The sequence below is a fragment of the Alexandromys fortis genome, unplaced genomic scaffold (genome assembly GCF_014885135.2).
Source record: "Alexandromys fortis isolate MF-2015 unplaced genomic scaffold, M_Fortis_MF-2015_v1.1 scaffold_240, whole genome shotgun sequence".
NCBI classification, from domain to species: Eukaryota; Metazoa; Chordata; class Mammalia; order Rodentia; family Cricetidae; genus Alexandromys; species Alexandromys fortis.
In genome coordinates, this window is record NW_026068133.1 from 1463933 (window position 1) to 1480468 (window position 16536).

General features: G+C 50.6%; 2 protein-coding genes across 3 annotated transcripts in view; one reads left to right on the forward strand and one right to left on the reverse strand.

Moving 5' to 3' along the window:
* Positions 1 to 7769, reverse strand: part of Rtn2 (reticulon 2) — an 11841-nt gene extending 4072 nt beyond the window's left edge. Inside the window, exons 1-5 of the mRNA XM_050126364.1 lie at positions 7569 to 7769; positions 5003 to 5047; positions 4468 to 4920; positions 4117 to 4377; positions 802 to 956 (exon numbers count right to left, since the gene is read on the reverse strand). Of these exons, the coding sequence (XP_049982321.1) occupies positions 802 to 956; positions 4117 to 4377; positions 4468 to 4920; positions 5003 to 5047; positions 7569 to 7602 (948 nt within the window). The 5' untranslated portion in view covers positions 7603 to 7769. The remainder of the gene's footprint in view (positions 1 to 801; positions 957 to 4116; positions 4378 to 4467; positions 4921 to 5002; positions 5048 to 7568) is intronic.
* A 3076-nt stretch (positions 7770 to 10845) lies between these two features.
* On the forward strand, positions 10846 to 15532 carry Ppm1n (protein phosphatase, Mg2+/Mn2+ dependent 1N (putative)). 2 transcript variants are annotated; one of them, XM_050126327.1, is made up of 5 exons: positions 10846 to 11763; positions 12427 to 12544; positions 12617 to 12722; positions 12809 to 12869; positions 14062 to 15532. In XM_050126327.1, exons 1-5 carry the CDS (start codon positions 10846 to 10848, stop codon positions 14068 to 14070), a joined length of 1212 nt encoding a protein of 403 aa, XP_049982284.1. In that variant the 3' UTR covers positions 14071 to 15532. The 2 variants fall into 2 exon arrangements, with proteins under 2 accessions (XP_049982284.1, XP_049982283.1); XM_050126326.1 differs by lacking the exon at positions 14062 to 15532 and having other exon boundaries at positions 12809 to 13317.
* Positions 15533 to 16536: the final 1004 nt, after the last annotated feature.

A 16536-nucleotide genomic window follows, 5' to 3' on the forward strand; every position in this document is an offset into this window, starting at 1 on the left:
TTTTTTTTTTTTTTTTTTTTTTTTTTCCTCAAGACAGGGTTTCTCTGTGTAGCGCTGGTTGTCCTGGAACTCTTAGACCAGGCTGACCTCAAGCTCACAGAGATCCGCCTGCCTCTACCTACCGAATGCTGGGCTTAAAGGCATGCACCACCACCGCCTGGCATGTCCCCTGTTCTTTAACGGTATACATTTTGTCAAATTGGTCACAGGGAAGACTAACAACTTATTTGTTGGTGGTGAGTCTGTTTTCTGTGGCAGGGTCTTGCTATATAATAGCCTTGGCTGCCCTGGAACTTAGAGCCATCCTCCTGCGTCTGCGTCTGCCTCCCAGTGCTAGGGGTGTGTCACTATGCCTAGTTACCAAAACATTTTTTAAAGTTCTAAGTGTATGATTACACCATCTGATACTCCGAACCCTGACCACAAACTACTGACCCCTCCCAGAGATGGGGAACTCACTAACCAGGCCAGAGCCCATGGTTGCGGACGTCCAATCTTAAAGGGTTCCTCCTATTCACCTAAACCTCTACAGCACTCCAGTGAAGCCACACCCATTTGAGCCCCAAATTTTGATTTCAGTATCCTTTTATTTCCTTTCAACTGATCTACAGGCGCCCCCACTGTCAAAACAACCCATTCAACTTGCCAAGCCCTGGGCTGCTCCCGGAGTCTGATCTCATTTCTGTACGCTCCTTATATATTCTAAACAACACTAAAGAGGGGTCCTCTTTCCCTAATGCGGGGTGGGGGTTTGAGGGGGGTAGGGGGGTTGGGTCCTCCCAGTCCGTCTCCCAGACACACACCAGGGGGTGGGGGAGGGGCCGGGTCGCCTGAGGCGGGGCTAAGTTTAGGCTCGCTAGGGGGAGGGGGCCTCCGCAGCTGTGCTGGCACGTCCAGGCTGAGTGACAGCGCAGGAGCCAGGACTCCCAGGCTGGGGGAGGGGAACGTCCCTGCTCCTGGGCCCCAAAGCTCTCTGGCTTGAAGAGGGGACCCCATGTTCCCTCAACGTCCTCTCAAGACGTCCCCTGATCCGCCGCCCCAGCCCTGGCATGCATATCTGACAACTCTAAATACCCAGGTGGAAACCATGCCCCAGATCGCAAGAAAAAAAAGGACAAATCTGAACCCCTTTGCTGTTCCCGGACCCCGGCTCTAGGCCGCCCGACAAGCCCACCTTTACTCCCCATCTCGGCTCCGAGAGAGCGGCTGCAGACGCCCGGCTTCTGGGGATTTTGCCCACTTCAGTGAGACCCGAGGGAAAGAGCGGAGGGGAAGGGCCCCTTTGTACCCAACCAATGGCTGTCCAGAGAGGTGGGGACAACTCCCAAATTGGAACTTTGTAAATAGACAAGGAGTCGTCTTTAACCAACTGCTTGCGGTTCCTGGAGGCCCAGGCTTTTTAAACTAGGCTGAGAGTCTGTTAACAAAAGACTGAATACAGTTGGGGAAAAGTAGACCTTTTTGTTCGCTGCGAAGCCCAAGATGGCCTGCAACCCACCAAAATGCACCTGCCTAATCGTCTAGAGTGCTGGGATTTTAAGGTGTCCATTCCCCATCATGCCAAGCCTCAGTAAAAGTTTTTAGTTTCATTATGTTTTGGGTTTTTTTTGTTTGTTTGTTGTTTTTTAAGTTTTTCATTTTATTTTATATGGGCATTGGTATTTTGCCTGCACGTATCCCTGTGTGAGGATGTTGGGTCTTAGAACTGGAGTTACCAACAGGTGTGAGCTGCCACGTCGATTTAAACCTGGGTCTTTGGGAAGAGTGGACATTGCTCTTAACCTCTGAGCCATCTCTCCATCCCCCTTGGTTTTGTTTTCTTAACACAGTGTCTCAGGTAGCCCAGGCTGGCCTTGAACTCCCAATCTTCCTATCTCAGCCTCCCCAAGTGCTAGGATTAAAATCCTGAGTTGTCACAATAGACTAAACAGAACTTGCTATGTAGCTGAGGCTGAACTTGAAGCCGTAATCTTCCTGTCTCTGCCTCTCAAGTGCTGGAGTATAGGTGCGCACCACAATACTTGGTGAGAGGAAATCCATTTAATATTTTATGGCTCTTTATGTGAGTGTGCCCAGGACATGAGTTCAGGTGACAAAAGTGGCCAGAAGAGGGCGTTAGATCCCTGTAGCTGGACTTGCAGGCCGTTGGGCACCACGCCTGTTCTCTGCAAGAAAAGTCAGTGCTTGTAACAGCTAATCCATCTCTAGCCCACAAGGAAAGTTTTTGTAGAGGCCCTGGGTGTGTGTTGGGGTGGGGGTGGCTCAGTGCATAAGATCTTGCAGCACAAGCCTGGCATCCTGCGTCAGGCCTCCAGGAACCAGGGAAAGAGCTGGATAAGGTGCTGAGCATCTGTAATCCCAACAACTTCTATAATGCAATGAGAGGCCGAAACAGGAGAATTGCCTGAAAGCTCTCAGCCACCTAGCCTGGAGCAGGCAATGTAGCAACAGAAATCGGATCTTTGTGAGTTCGAGTCCAATCTGGCCTATACAGTGAGTTCTAGGACAGCAAAGCTAGGACAGCAAAACTCAAGCCCCACCCCGCCCCTAGATGCTGCCTCTACAAGGTGAAAGGTGAAGATGGACTCCCAAAAGTTGTCCTGAGAGGGCCTGGAGAGATGGCTCAGTGGGAGCACTCAGTGCTCTGCAGAGGACTTGGGTTCAGTTCCCAGCACCCACCAGGTAGCTCACAGCCCCCCTAGCTCTAGTTCCAGGTGATATGGGTCCCTCTTCTGACCTGCACAGGCACCAAGCACGCACTTGGTGCACAGATATACACGCAGGGAAAACATTTATACACCTGGAATAAAATAAACAACACCAGGCAGTTTAACCCCTTTAATCCCAGCACGTGGGAGGCAGAGACAGGTGGATCTCTGTGAGTTCAAGGCCATCCTGGTCTACAAAATGAGTTCCAGCACAGCCAGAGCTATACAGACAAACCCTGTCACCAAAAACCAAAGCTAAAATCAAAACCAAACAAAACAAAAACTGGGACAGGGTCTCACTATATAGCCTGAAATAGACGGAAGCTTACTATGTAGACTAAGGCAGCCTTAGACTCACCAAGATACACCTGCCTCTGCTGCCCAAGCGCTGAAATTTAAGGTAGATGCTGCCAGGCCTGGCCTGATATTTAAAAAAAATTTAAAAGTCCCCATGGGCACATTCAACTTCTAAGTGAAGTCCTCTGAAAAAGGGAGGATTAATTCTTTACCTCACCCAACCCAGTGCTCCATGCAGCATTCATTTCCAGTACAAAAAGCCAAGGGAGTCAGGCAGTGGTAGCGCATGTGTTTAATCCCAGCGCTTGGGGGGATAGAGACAGGCGGATCTCTGTGAGTTTGGGCCAACCTGTTCTACAGAGCAAGTTCCAGGTCAGGCTCCAGAGCTACAGAGAAATCCTGTCTTGAAAAACCAAAAAAAAAAAAAAAAAAAAAAAAAAAAACCAAAGGGGCCAGGGGCCAGGCAGTGGCCTTTAATCTTTAATCCCAGCACTCAGGAAGCACAGGAAGGTGGATTTCTGTGAGTTTGAGGCCAGCCTGGTCTACAGAGTGAATTTCAGGACAGCCAAGGCTACACGGAGAAACCCACCCTGTCTTTGAAAAACCAAAAAAGAAAAGAAAAAATTGAAAAGAGAGAAAGGAAGAAAGAAAGGAAGGAAAGAAGGAAGGAAGGAAGAAAGGAAGGAAGAAAGGAAGGAAAGAAAGAAAGAAAGGAAAGAAAGAAAGGAAAGAAAGAAAGAAAGAAAGAAAGAAAGAAAGAAAGAAAGAAAGAAAGAAAGAGCGAGCCCAATGAGTCAATGACTGGGATGGGATGGCTCTGGTGGCTGCAGGCCTGTGCTCCTAGCTGAGGCTGAGGCAGGTGGATGGAGTTCAAGGCCGTGTGGAACAAGCCCTGGAGTTAGTTACCAGTTTGCATATGCATTGTGGGGGAGAACCCCAAAACCACAGACCCTCGGGCAAAGGGGGTTTTGGGGGACCCCCTTCTCCATTGTTCTTAGGTCCTGTGCCAAGCTGATCCCGTTACACTTAAAAGTGTCAATCTCCCTAACTCTGTCTAGTTGAACAAGGTCCTCTACAGCCCAGAGGAGCCATCTGCTCACAAACCACTTACCTAGAAGGAGCGGTTTCAATATGAATTCTGATTGGTCTGTGCTATCGAGGCACTGTGCCGTGATTGGCTCCTGCTCCAGCAGTCGCCAATGCTCTTCTTCCTCGTTCAGCAGAGGTTCATCAGGGCCGGAGTTCGAATCTTGTGATCTTGATGGGGATGGAGTATGAGCCTGGGGGGTCCGGGAACTGGGGCTAGGCTGAGGAGTCAGGACCTCAAGTTGCGAACGTAGAGCCTGAGCAAGTCGGAGTTCCAGGTTCGCCTCTAGTGTCATTGAGAGAGAGAGGCCATGAGCTTTCTTCTTGGAGGTATCCTGGTGTGCCACACACCCTCCGAGCACCTCTGAGATCTCACCTTCCTTAGGCTCGATGGCCTCCAATTCATCAGGCTCCTCGTTTTCCAGTGGGGTGGAGCTGCTGGTGGCCGAATCCTCCCCGGATCCTGCACTCCGGGCAGCCCAGCCCAGCTGGTCCTCCAGCGGGTGCTCAGCCAGAGGCAGGGTGTCAGGGTCACCTCGGCGCCCCGGCTCTGGCGACTGGCTCAGGCTAGGGATGCTCTCCAAGCTGTCCCCCAGGCCGGGCTGTGGGGGTGGGTCTCGTGGTTCTGAGACTGAACGCCCCTGGGGACGGGGTCTACGGGCAACTGAGTCCCTACGGCCCCCAGAACCCACTATGCCGTCGAAGGCAATGTACGAAAAGGTCAGCTCCCTTGGGGTACCCCAGTCCTGCGATGTGGTCTCCTCCTCGTCGTCCTCTGAGAATTCCCGGGCTGTGTGTAGCTCCCGAAAATCCGAGTCGTCATTCCCTCCTGCAGTGGGAGAAGGGTTCTCAGCCTCTCCAAGCCACCCAGTCGTGAGGACCCCCCCCCCACGTCTCTCCGCTGCACTTACCTTCGGTGGAATCGGGGGTAGAAGAGGCTGTAGAAGGAGCTTCTTCTGCAATGGGAAAGGAAGATTCTCGTGGCTCGGACTGTTTAAATACACATGTGCAAGGCGCCGACCTGGCCAACCTCACTCTCTACAGTTGACCTCTGACCTCCACACACAGAATCCAGAACTCGTGGAGCACCCCCCCCACACACACACACATGGTGCATGAAGTTAATCCCAGCATTTGGGAGGCAGAGGCAGGAAGATTTCTGTGAGTTTCAAGCCAGCCTGGTCTACAAAGCGAGTTCCAGAACAGCCAGGACTACACAGGGGAACACTGTCTCAAAAATAAAATAATGAAAGAAAAAAAGATTAAAAAAAAAGAATAATCATTTAATCACAGAAGTGCACCAGTGCTGGAGGCCTGCATGGCTGGAACCAAGAGAATTTTAGAACATTTGAACACAGGACATTTTGCCTTCTCTATACAGACCATAAAACTGTAGGGACAGGGGCTGGAGAGACGGCTCAGAGATTAAGAGCATTGCCTACTCTTCCAAAGGTCCTGAGTTCAATTCCCAGCAACCACATGGTGGCTCACAACCATTTGTAATGAGGTCTGGTGCCCTCTTCTGGCCTTCAGGCATATACACAGACAGAATATTGTATATATGATAAATAAATAAATATTAAAAAAAATACTGTAGGGACATTGAGAACAGAAGAGCTAGTGCCAGGACAGGCTCCAAAGCTACAGAGAAACCCTGTCTCGAAAAACTAAAAAAATTAAAAATAAATAAATAAAAATAAAAATTAGAGACTTGGAGAGAGAACTCAGTGGTTAAGAGCACTGGCCACTCTACCAGACTTCCTGAGTTCAATTCCCAGCAACCACATGGTGGCTCACAACCATCTATAATGGGATCTGATGCCTTCTTCTGGCCTGCAGGTATATGTGCAGAGAGAATCCTCATATACATAAGATAAATAAATCTTAAAAAACCAATTAAAGACACAGAAGAGGAGAAGGATAATTCTTAGAGGCTCTGCTATGTGGCCAAGGATGTAGATCACCAGGCTGAGTGCTCACTTACAGCGAACAAAGCCCCAGGATCAATCCCCAGCATCCAATAGAGGGGGTGATGGTGCATGCCTGGTGATCCCAACTCGGGATAGGTGGAGGCAGGAGGATCAGAAGGTCAATGTTAACCTCAGATCCCTACATATACAACATATACAGTCCCAGTTCTGCCTGGGCTACAGGAAACAATATCAGCCTTCAAAGGAGGAGCCTTGGGAAGTTTCAGTTCATTCACGCATGCAACCATTATCCATTAAGTACACATTATGTGGCCGGCAATGTTCTAGGCCCTGGGGGAGCATGTTATGAACAAATTAGACAAAACTCCTGGCTTCATAAAGTTACACCCTGTGGAGGAGTCCATAAAACATGGAGTCAGACAAGGTAAGGGAGGCCGAGCGCTGCTTGACACAAGATAGTCTTCAAGGATTTTCTGATGGCAACAGATCTCAGACCCGAAGGAAGTGAATCTCAAAGATGCCTAGAGAGAAGCCTGCCAGACCGGGGTGGGGGGCACTGTGATTAGAAGAGGAATAGAGGGGTATAAAGGGATGAGTCGGGGAGAGTAAGGCTGGGGACAGGCGTGCAGGGTCTCCCCTCATAATTTTAGCTAAAGACAAGATCTTTGGACACTGGGGAGGGGAGTGAAACTAAAAATGTCCACATTCTCAAGAACTTGGGCATCTGGATACCCAAGACGTGCAAGTGGCTAGATCTGCTAGCGTCGGCATCCCCAGCTGTCAGAACCACCCTGTGTGGGACGCAGGATGGTAAACACCGACTGCTAGAGCCAATGGCTCAGAGTTGAGCAGGATCAGATGAGGGGCTTGGAACAAGAAGCCAGCCCCTCAGAGTCAGCTTGGCGCTCGGCACACAGGAGAGCCTCGAAGCCTTCGAAAATCGAAACCGGACCACCTGCCCCCACCTCATTTCCTCACCTGAGCAACCGGGAGGCCTGCCGAGGAGTGGGGTTTTCGGCAGGGTTACTACTGAATGGAAAAGCCCGCTAAAGACTCAGTAGTGTTGGCACCAACCCAAGGAGAGTGTTTTTGGGGGACAGGGGTCGGACATTCAGGGTGACATTAGAAGTGCCTTTTGGGCAGATTACGAGGGTGAGATGCGAAAATGGATGATGAAGGGAATCGAATGCTTCTCCATCCTGACTCAACCCGTCAGCTGCGGCCAGCACCAGTGCTAGGGACAGCTCCCCACGCGCCTGCTCCTTCTCGGACTGGGCGGGGCGACCCAATCCCGCGCCCCGAGAGCCCCCCAACAGGCGATCTCCATGACCCCCACCTCCGCCCCACTGCAGCGGGTTCTCCGGGTCAGGATGTCCCAGTTGCCGCCAAAGCGCGGGGTGGGAGGGGGGAGGGGAGGGGAAGGGTTCCTTTGTCTCCTTCGGCTCCTTCCCTTCAACCCCGCGGCGCGCGCCGAAGATGGAGACCCAAAGAGGACCCCACGCGGGTTTCTGCGCCCCAAACCAGGCCGGATCCTCTCCATACTCACTGCAGTGGGCGAAGACCGGCAGGACCTGCCCCATGGCCCCCCTCGGGCCTGCATCGGGACCCCCGCCCACTCCGGCCGCGCCGCCCTGGGCCTGGGGCCACGGGCGCTCATCTCCGCCGCGTCCACGACGCCGCCGCCATCCTCCTTGGCTGCTCCAGCAGCCGCCGCCGCCACTACCACCACCGCCGCCGCCGCCCTCTGCTAAGGCGCGGGAGGGCGGGGCCGTGGAAAAGCAGGCACTGCAGCGCGGGGCTCGGGGGCGGGGCCAGGAGCTGAGAGGCGGGGCTGGAGGGCATAGAGGGCGGGTCCACTATGATAAAGGGAGGGGTCTTGAGCTCGAGGGCGCGGCCTTTAGAGGAGTGGGGCGGGGCTTGAGTGGAATGAGGCTTTGGAATGAATGTCCAGAAGCGCATGGGTTGGGGGCAGATCTAGGGGTGATGGTATTGAGAGATGGTGGAAGATGAAGTTCTGGGGTAGAATCTGAGGCAAGACTTGCAGATGGCATGGAAAAGGAGGGCGGAAAAAGGGTACTCAAGCTTAAAACTTTATTTTACGCTTATTTGTGTGTGGGGATGGGGGTGTGTGTGCCATGGAGCATGCATGCGGTCAGTCTCCTCCACACACACGTAAGTTCCCAGCAAGCTTATTCTCAGTCTTCAAAGTAGGAGCCTGGGGAAGTTTCAGTCCATCCTCTCAACAATCATCTACGGGGCACGTGTCGTGAGACAGGCACTGTCCTAGGCCTCAGAGGGGTATGCGTAAACAAATTAGACAAAACTCCTGTTCTACTCTGACTCTATCACTTAGCCAACCCCTCTTCTGAGCAGCTTCGGCCAGCACTAGGTCCTGGGTTTCCTTCCTTCTGCCATGTGGATTTCAGGAATTGAATTTAGTAGATGGGGTCTGAGCTAGAGATGTGATCTTGAGAGAATAGAAAGGACCCGTAAGAGGAAGGTTATGTCGATAAACTGATCACACGTGGGAGTCGGGACAGCTTTGTTTTGTTTTTATTATGTATACAATATTCTGTCTGTGTGTATGCCTGCAGGCCAGAAGAGGGCACCAGACCCCATTACAGATTGTTGTGAGCCACCATGTGGTTGCTGGGAATTGAACTCAGGACCTTTGGAAGAGCAGGCAATGCTCTTAAGCTCTGAGCCACCTCACCAGCCCTCTTTGTTTGTTTAAGTTTTTTTTTTTTAAGACAGGAATTCTTCGTGTAGCCCTGGCTGTCCAGGAACTCACTCGGTAGACCAGGCTGGCCTTGAACTCACAGAGATCAGCCTGCCTCTGCCTCCTGAGTGCAGGGATTATAGGCATGTGCCACCACCTCCCAGTATTTTTTAAAAGGAATTACTATGACAGTTTTTTTGTTTTGTTTTGCTTTTTGTTGGGTTTTTCTTTGGGGTGGGGGGACAAGCCTACAATGGCTTTGAACTCCTGATCCTCCTGCCTCTACCTCCCAAGTGCTGGGATTACAAGCCTCTTGGCTGGGAGGCCACCTTCAACTAGCCAGTACCCTGAAGGCAAAAGCAGGAATAATCAAGAGTTCAAGGCCAGCCTCAGCTACTAGTGAAGTTTGAGTCCAGCCTGGGCTACGTGAGTACTGTTAGTATTCAGGCATCTGTACTGGCCTGTCCTTGGATATGTCCTCAGTTGCAGCAATTAAGAGCAGCACATTTGCTACTTTTCCTTATAAAAGGTGGACCTTGCCCACCTCCCATCTCTTTCTCTCTTTTCTGCCACTGTTGTCCCCAGGGACCGGTCTCGACCACCGAACCTCATTCTCTCTCCCTTTTCTCTCTTCAAGTAAACCTCCTATGTGAGCCTTGTTGTATGATGCGACTTCTCTTCACGGTGTTTTTATTTTATTTTTTTTAATATTTATTTGTTTATTATATATACAATATTCTGTCTATGTGTGTGTCTGTAGGCCAGAAGAGGGCACCAGATCTCATTACAGATGGTTGTGAGCCACCATGTGGTTGCCGGGAATCGAACTCAGGACCTCTGGAAGAGCAGGCTGTGCTCTTAACCACTGAGCCATCTCTCCAGCCCTTCACGGCATTTTTAAATTACAAGAACTTATCTCAAGAACAAGATAAAATGGTTTGGGAGCTGGCACGTGGGCCACTAAAGTGGTTGGCGCTTATGCTTGGCAATCTACGGTCTGAATGAGATCTTTCTGTTGAGGGCAAGGGTCCTAGAGTTCACTTCTCGGCCACATACCTTCCTTTTTTCTATCATTAGCTTCCTGTTTTCTAAAGTGGTCACATAAAAGCCAGGCATGGGGGGGGGGGTCAAGAGTTAGCTGGGTAGTTTAAGAGCCCAAGTTCAGTGTTAGCGAGATGGCTCAGGGGTTAATAGCACTGGCTCCTCTTCCAGAGGTCCTGAGTTCAATTCCCAGCACCACTTGGTGACTCATAACCCTCTGTATGAGATCTGGTGCCCTCTTCTGGTGTGCAGACATACATGCAGACAGAACACTAAATACATAATAAATCAATAAATCTTAAAAAACAAATAATCCAAGTTCAATTCCCAGCACCCACATGGCAGCTCACAACAGTTATGCAAATCAAGAACTCAAGTCCTGGAGGATCTGACACCCTTTTCTGACCTCCAAGCATACATATGGTACATACATGTACGCAAGACACCCATAAATTAATCCAAAAATAAATTACAAGAAAAAAGCCACGAGCATTCAAAAGGCAGAGGCAGGCAGGCCTGCACGTTTGAGAGCCTCATGTATGAAGCGATTTTCCAAGCCATCTGTGGCTACATAGTAAGACCTGATAATAATAATAATAATAAGTCATGTAAAATAGTGTATGTGGCCTGTGGTAGGGCTCAGGGGTAAAGCGATTGCTGCCAAGCCTGATGACTTGAGTTCGATCCCCAGGATCAACAAGGTGGAACCGACTCTCACAAGTTGCCCTCTGACCTCCACACACATTAAATGAGTGTGATAAGTTTTCAAATAATGTGTTACATCTGGAAGCAGAATGCAAATAGTTTGCTCTTATCGTCCCACTCCCAACCCAGCACTTGACCCAGGCACTAAGCTCCTGTTTTTGAGCTTTTGAAAGTGTGAGAAAGAAGAAACACATGAATGCACCTCTTAGTGAGCCGACTTCAGGCCAGGTCAAGGGATAGGAGAGAGATTTACCTGGTTTAAAGAAGAGATTAGGGGAGGTGGGGCGGGGGGAGGGGGGACCGGACACTGGACAAAGGCGGTGAGAGGATGGAACCTTCCTGACCCCGCGGCAGGAGAATGGCGGCCTTTGCCCGCCTGCTGGAGCGTCTCGGGTGGTTCGCTCGAGCTCAAGAGGCAGCAGAGCAGGAGACAGAGGTGGAACACAAGGTCCCCGGCGAGCCTGGGGGTCTCCTGGAGTCGCCCCGATGCTCGCAGAGGCTACATGGGGGTGCGGCGGCTGCGCTCGGTCTGCGCTTCGGGGCGAGTGCAGTGCAGGGCTGGCGCGCGCGCATGGAGGACGCGCACTGCGCTCGGCTGGCTTTGCCTGGGCTGCCGTCGGGTTGGGCTTTTTTCGCAGTCCTGGATGGCCACGGGGGAGCGCGAGCTGCACGCTTCGGAGCGCGCCACCTCCCAGGTCACGTGCTGGGGGACCTGGGTCCCGCGCCCCGGGAGCCGGAGGAAGTGCGCCAGGCTCTGCGTAGCGCCTTCCTCCGCACAGATGCGCATCTGCGCGCGCTCTGGCCCCTCAACGACCCCGGCGGCTCGACGGCAGTAGTACTGCTCGTGTCCCCGCGCTTTCTTTACCTGGCGCATTGCGGGGACTCGCGAGCTCTGCTGAGCCGATCGGGCTCTATGGCTTTCTGTACCGAGGACCATCGTCCTCACCGGCCTCGGGAACGCGAGCGTATCCATGACGCTGGTGGCACCGTTCGTCGCCGGCGCGTTGAGGGCTCCCTGGCCGTGTCCCGAGCCCTAGGCGACTTCGCCTTCAAACAGGCATCCGGGAGGCCTCCTGAGCTGCAGCTCGTGTCCGCTGAGCCCGAGGTGGCTGCGCTGGCACGCCAGGCCGAGGACGAGTTCGTGCTCCTGGCCTCCGATGGCGTGTGGGACGCCCTGTCTGGTGCGGACCTGGTGGGGCTGGTGGCGTCGCGCCTCCGTCTGGGCTTGGCGCCAGAGCAACTCTGTGCTCAGCTGTTGGACACGTGTCTATTCAAGGTCCTGGGGCCACTGCATGTGGGGAGGAGGGGTCTTTTATGATAAGGGGTGGGGCCGAGCTAGAGGGTGTACTAAGGGGCTTGGGATCCAGAGCAAGGATGCTTCGAACCAGTGATGGAGCATAGTACTTAGGCACCGATAGCTAAGTGGCAGGGATTTAAGAGAAGGGGCGTGGCCTCTAAGAATAGAGTCCAAGCTAGGATTTCAGGCCCTCCTGAGATGTGTCCGAAATAGGAAGATCCCCTTAAATAGGAAGAATTTAAAAGACTTTAGACAGTCTTTTTTAAAATTTAATTTATTTAATTGCACTACATACTGTATTCTGTGTGCGTGTTCATACAACATCACGTGTGTAGGTCAAAGAACATCTTATATTAGTCAGTTCTCTCCTTCCATCATATGGGTCCTGGGGATCGTCTTTTCCCACTGACATCTTGCTGGTTCGTGGCTGCTTTCTTTAATAAAGCGTGATGGCTACGATCTATAATGGGAATGGTCCAAGAGATGGGTCCGAATGGAAGCGAGAGCTTGGATGAAATAGTACGATTGGCGAAGGGGACTCCCAACACCAGGATTGCTGGGAAAGCCATGGTCTCAAAGGCGTGGAACCCTGGGAAGGTTTCTGACTCTCCCATGAGGCTTCTCTTTCTTCATCTTATCCAGGGAAGTTTGGATAACATGACTTGCATGGTGGTCTGCTTCCCAGGGGCCCCCAGGCCTTGTGAGGAGGCAATCAGAAGGGAGATGGCTTTAGACGCAGCCCTGAGCCACAAAGTTGCCGGTGAGCAGTCTTCAAATGGCCAGTGGGAGGGACGGTTGGCAAATATGGACTCTCTACTCACCTCCTCCTCAGAGCTGTATTTCTCTGCTCAGGAACCCCCACGCCTAAACACAGTTTTCAGGACCCTGGCGTCAGAGGACATCCCAGGCTTGCCTCCCGGAGGAGGGCTCCATAGCAAGTGAGTTGGAGTGAGGGGGTGGGGGTGGGGATGAGGCAGGGTGACAGGACCGGATCTCCTCTTCAGGGCTTCCCTATGCTCTCTAGGGCCACTGTCATTGCCGAAGCTTACTCCAAACTCCGTCAGACCTCAGAGGAATGTCAAGAGGTAAGGCTCTGTCTCTTTGGGTCCCTCCTCAACCTGTGCTACAACCCTGCCTGCTGGCCACACCCCTCCCACTCTGGCAAGGACATCGCCACCAAGCTCTGGCTCTGACCCTAGTCTAGACCTGTGCTGTTGTTTTAATATTTTTTGTAAGTTTTACCCTTTTTATTTATGTGTGTTAGGGGTGTATATATGTGGGTGTGCGTGCCACGTTGCAGTTATGGAGACCTAAGAACTACCCACTGGGGTCAGTACTCTCCTTCTACCATGTGGATCCCAGGAACTGACCTCAGATCATTAGGCGTGGAGACAATTGTTTTTGCCTGATAAGCAGTCTCACAGCCCCTTTAAATTTTGGAGGGGTATTTTTTAAATTTAAGACAAGCATAGTGTCACAGGCCTTTAATCCCAGCACTTGGAGGCAGGGGTATCTCTGTGAGTTTGAGGCCAGCCTGGTCTACAGAGCTAGTTCCAGGACAACCAGGGCTACACAGTGAGACATTGTCTCAAAAAAAAAAAAAAAAGATAAAAAATAAATCCAAAAATAATCAATTAATAAATAAACTAAAGGGCCATATGTATATATGGACCGGTGGTGGAATACTTCCCTAAAATGTCCAAGGCCCTTGGTTCACTCCTCAGTGCTTCAAAAACAACAGATAAGGGCAGACGAGATGCTCAGTGGGTCACAGTACCTACTGCTCTTCCAGAGGAGCCCTGGACCACAGCTGCAGCTCCCACACTCCCAAGTGAGGAACACAGGGGAGTGAGTTGAAGTCACCCTGGAAGACATGTGACCCTGTTTTTAAAAAAATGAAAGAAAGAAAAAGAAGGGGGAGGGTTCTGCCGCTTCAGTGGCCTCTGCACACATGAAATGTACAAATGCAAAACACCCATATACTTAACATTCTATTTATTTATTTATTTTGGTTTTTTCGAGACAGGGTTTCTCTGTAGCTATGGAGACTGTCCTGGAACTAGCTCTTGTAGACCAGGCTGGCCTCGAACTCACAGAGATCTGCCTGCCTCTGCCTCCCGAGTGCTGGAATTAAAGACATGCACCACCACCACCCAGCAAAATTCAAATTTTTTTTCATTTTTAAGAAGAAAAACAAAATGGGGTGGAGGAGGCTTCTAGAAGGCTGAGGGGGGCACTGACAGGCAGCTTTACCCTCCCCCACGGTTTGTCTTACAGAAGAGGTGAGATGATGTGGAAACCACCAGCACTTATCCAACTCTTGACTTGAACTCAGGCCTGACAACGGCCATCCTCTGGGGACCATCTGCATAGCTCAGGGGAAATCTGTGCTTCCCTACATGAGAGGCAGAGGAAGGACGGCCAGCGTGGAGGAACCTAGAATCTTCATTTCCCCTCTCGTACTTCCCCCACACGAGTCTCATGAGGGGGAACTCCACTGTCACCCAACAGTGACAAAGGAAAAAAAAAAGCTGAACGTGGTTCCTTTTTTTTCACCCTTAATACTTAAATCCAAACAGATCTTAAGTGATTCGTGTATAACAGTCTTTCTGTTTTTTTAAAACCTGTTCTACAAGGAGGTGGTAAGAGATCTGAATATTAAATTTTTTGAATCAATAAAGCAGTTCCAAGTGCATTCCCGTTTTTTTTTTTGTTTTCTTTTAATTATTCCTATTTGTTTTGTGTTTATGTATGTGTGGAAGCGCATGCCATGGCAGGCACATGGCAGTGAAAGGATGCCTTTGAGGAGCTGGTTCTGGGGATGAACTCAGGTCCTCAGATTGGCAACTTGCTTTTGTTGTTTTCTTTTTTTACCCCCCTCTGTTTCCCTTTCAGGCATTTGTTTATTTTTCCGTATAGGTGCGTTTTGCCTGCATTTATCGACACGTATTGCATGTGTGCCTTGTGCCGGCAGAGGCCAGAAGAGGGCATCAGATCCCCTCTGACTGGATTTACATAGCTTTGGGAACTGTACCAGGATGCTAGGAACCAAACCAAATTCCTCTGCAAGAGCAGTAAGTTCTCTTCTTTCTCTTCTTTGCAGAGCCATCTTGCTGGCGATCCTTTAGTTTTTGTTTTGACCATGTTGCCCAGGAGAACCTTGAACCAGAAACCTTCCTGCCTTGACCTCTCAGGTGCTGAGGCCACAGGAACGCACCGCTTCTTCCAGTTCCATGTTTTCTTTTCTCCTTCTTTCTTTCTTTTTTTAATTTTTTATTTTTGTTTTTCAAGACAGGGTTTCTGTATAGCTTTAGAGCCTGTCCTGAAACTCGCACTGTAGACCAGAGATCCACCTGTCTCTATACCTCCTAAGTGCTGGGATTAAAGACAAGGCATGTGCCACCACCATCTGGCTCAGCTCCACATTTTCTTGAAAAAAGTGGCTTGTTGCCAGGCACGATGGCACCAGTTTGTGATTCCAGTACTTCCAGGATTGATGCAAAGATGCTCCAGGAACTCAAGACCCTCGCTAGCCACATGTGGAGTTTGAATTGCACGAGACCCTATCAAGAAAAAAAAAAAGTCGGGGAGGCTCACTGGTTAAGAGTGCTTGCTGCACAGTCATGAATGAGGACCTGAGTTTGAATTCACACAAGCAGACACCCTGAAAATGCCTGTAACTCCAGCTCCAAGAGATCTGACACCCTGTCTGACCTCCATAAGCGAGCAGGTGCATGCACCACCACACACTCCTGTATTTACGCCCGATAAATCAGTCAATTAAATTAAAAATTAAAAAGTGCACGCCTTTAATCCTAGCACTCTGAAGGCAGAAGCAGGTGGATCTGTGAGTTCGAGGTCAGCCTGGCCTACAGAGTGAGTTCCAGGACAGCCACCCTGTCTACATAAGTAGAGACACCCTGTCTCAGAAACAAAACAAAAAAGTGATTTGCTTAGTCCCTGGTCAGCAAATGTGCAGTGAGCAAGTGCTGTCTCATCAAACCCCATCCATAGCTGAGAGCCAGCCCAGTGCACTGAGATCAGGAGGCCCAGTGCAGCCAACTACCCTGTTTGGGGAGACAGCACACAAGGGGACTAAAAAGTAGAGTCATCAGGAAACAATACAGGGAATAAGAGGAGAAAATGACCAAGGAGGTTCACTTGACATTAATTTTTTTTTTCTCAAAATCTTGGGCTGGGTAGATGGCTCAGCAGATACCACCGAGACTGACACCCGAGTCTGATAACCCGGAACCCATGTGGTGGAAGTCAGAGGATGACTTGTGGGCATTGATTCTCTCCTTCCACCATGTTGGTCCCAGGAATTGGACTCATATCCTTGAGGTCAGCGGCAAGTATATTTACCTGTTGAGCCATCTCTGTGGTACTGATTTTATATTCTAAAGGTGCTGTAAGAAAAACATGTGAGCCCCGGGAGGTGGTGATGCAATCCTTTAAATCCCAGCACTCGGGAGGCAGAGGCAGGTAGACCTCTGTGAGTTTGAGGCCAGCCTGGTCTATAAGAGCTAGTTCCAGAACAGCAAGGCTGATTATACAGAAGCACCTTGCCTTGCAAAACAAAAAACGGCTCAGTGGTTAAGAGGCTGCTCTTCCAGAGGACCTGGGTTCAATTGTGGCAGCTCAGAGCTGTCTGTAACTCCACGATCTGACACCCTCACACAGACATACAAGCAGGCAAAATGCCAACGTACAGAACAGTAAATAAATTATTTTTGAAAAGGCGACCAATAA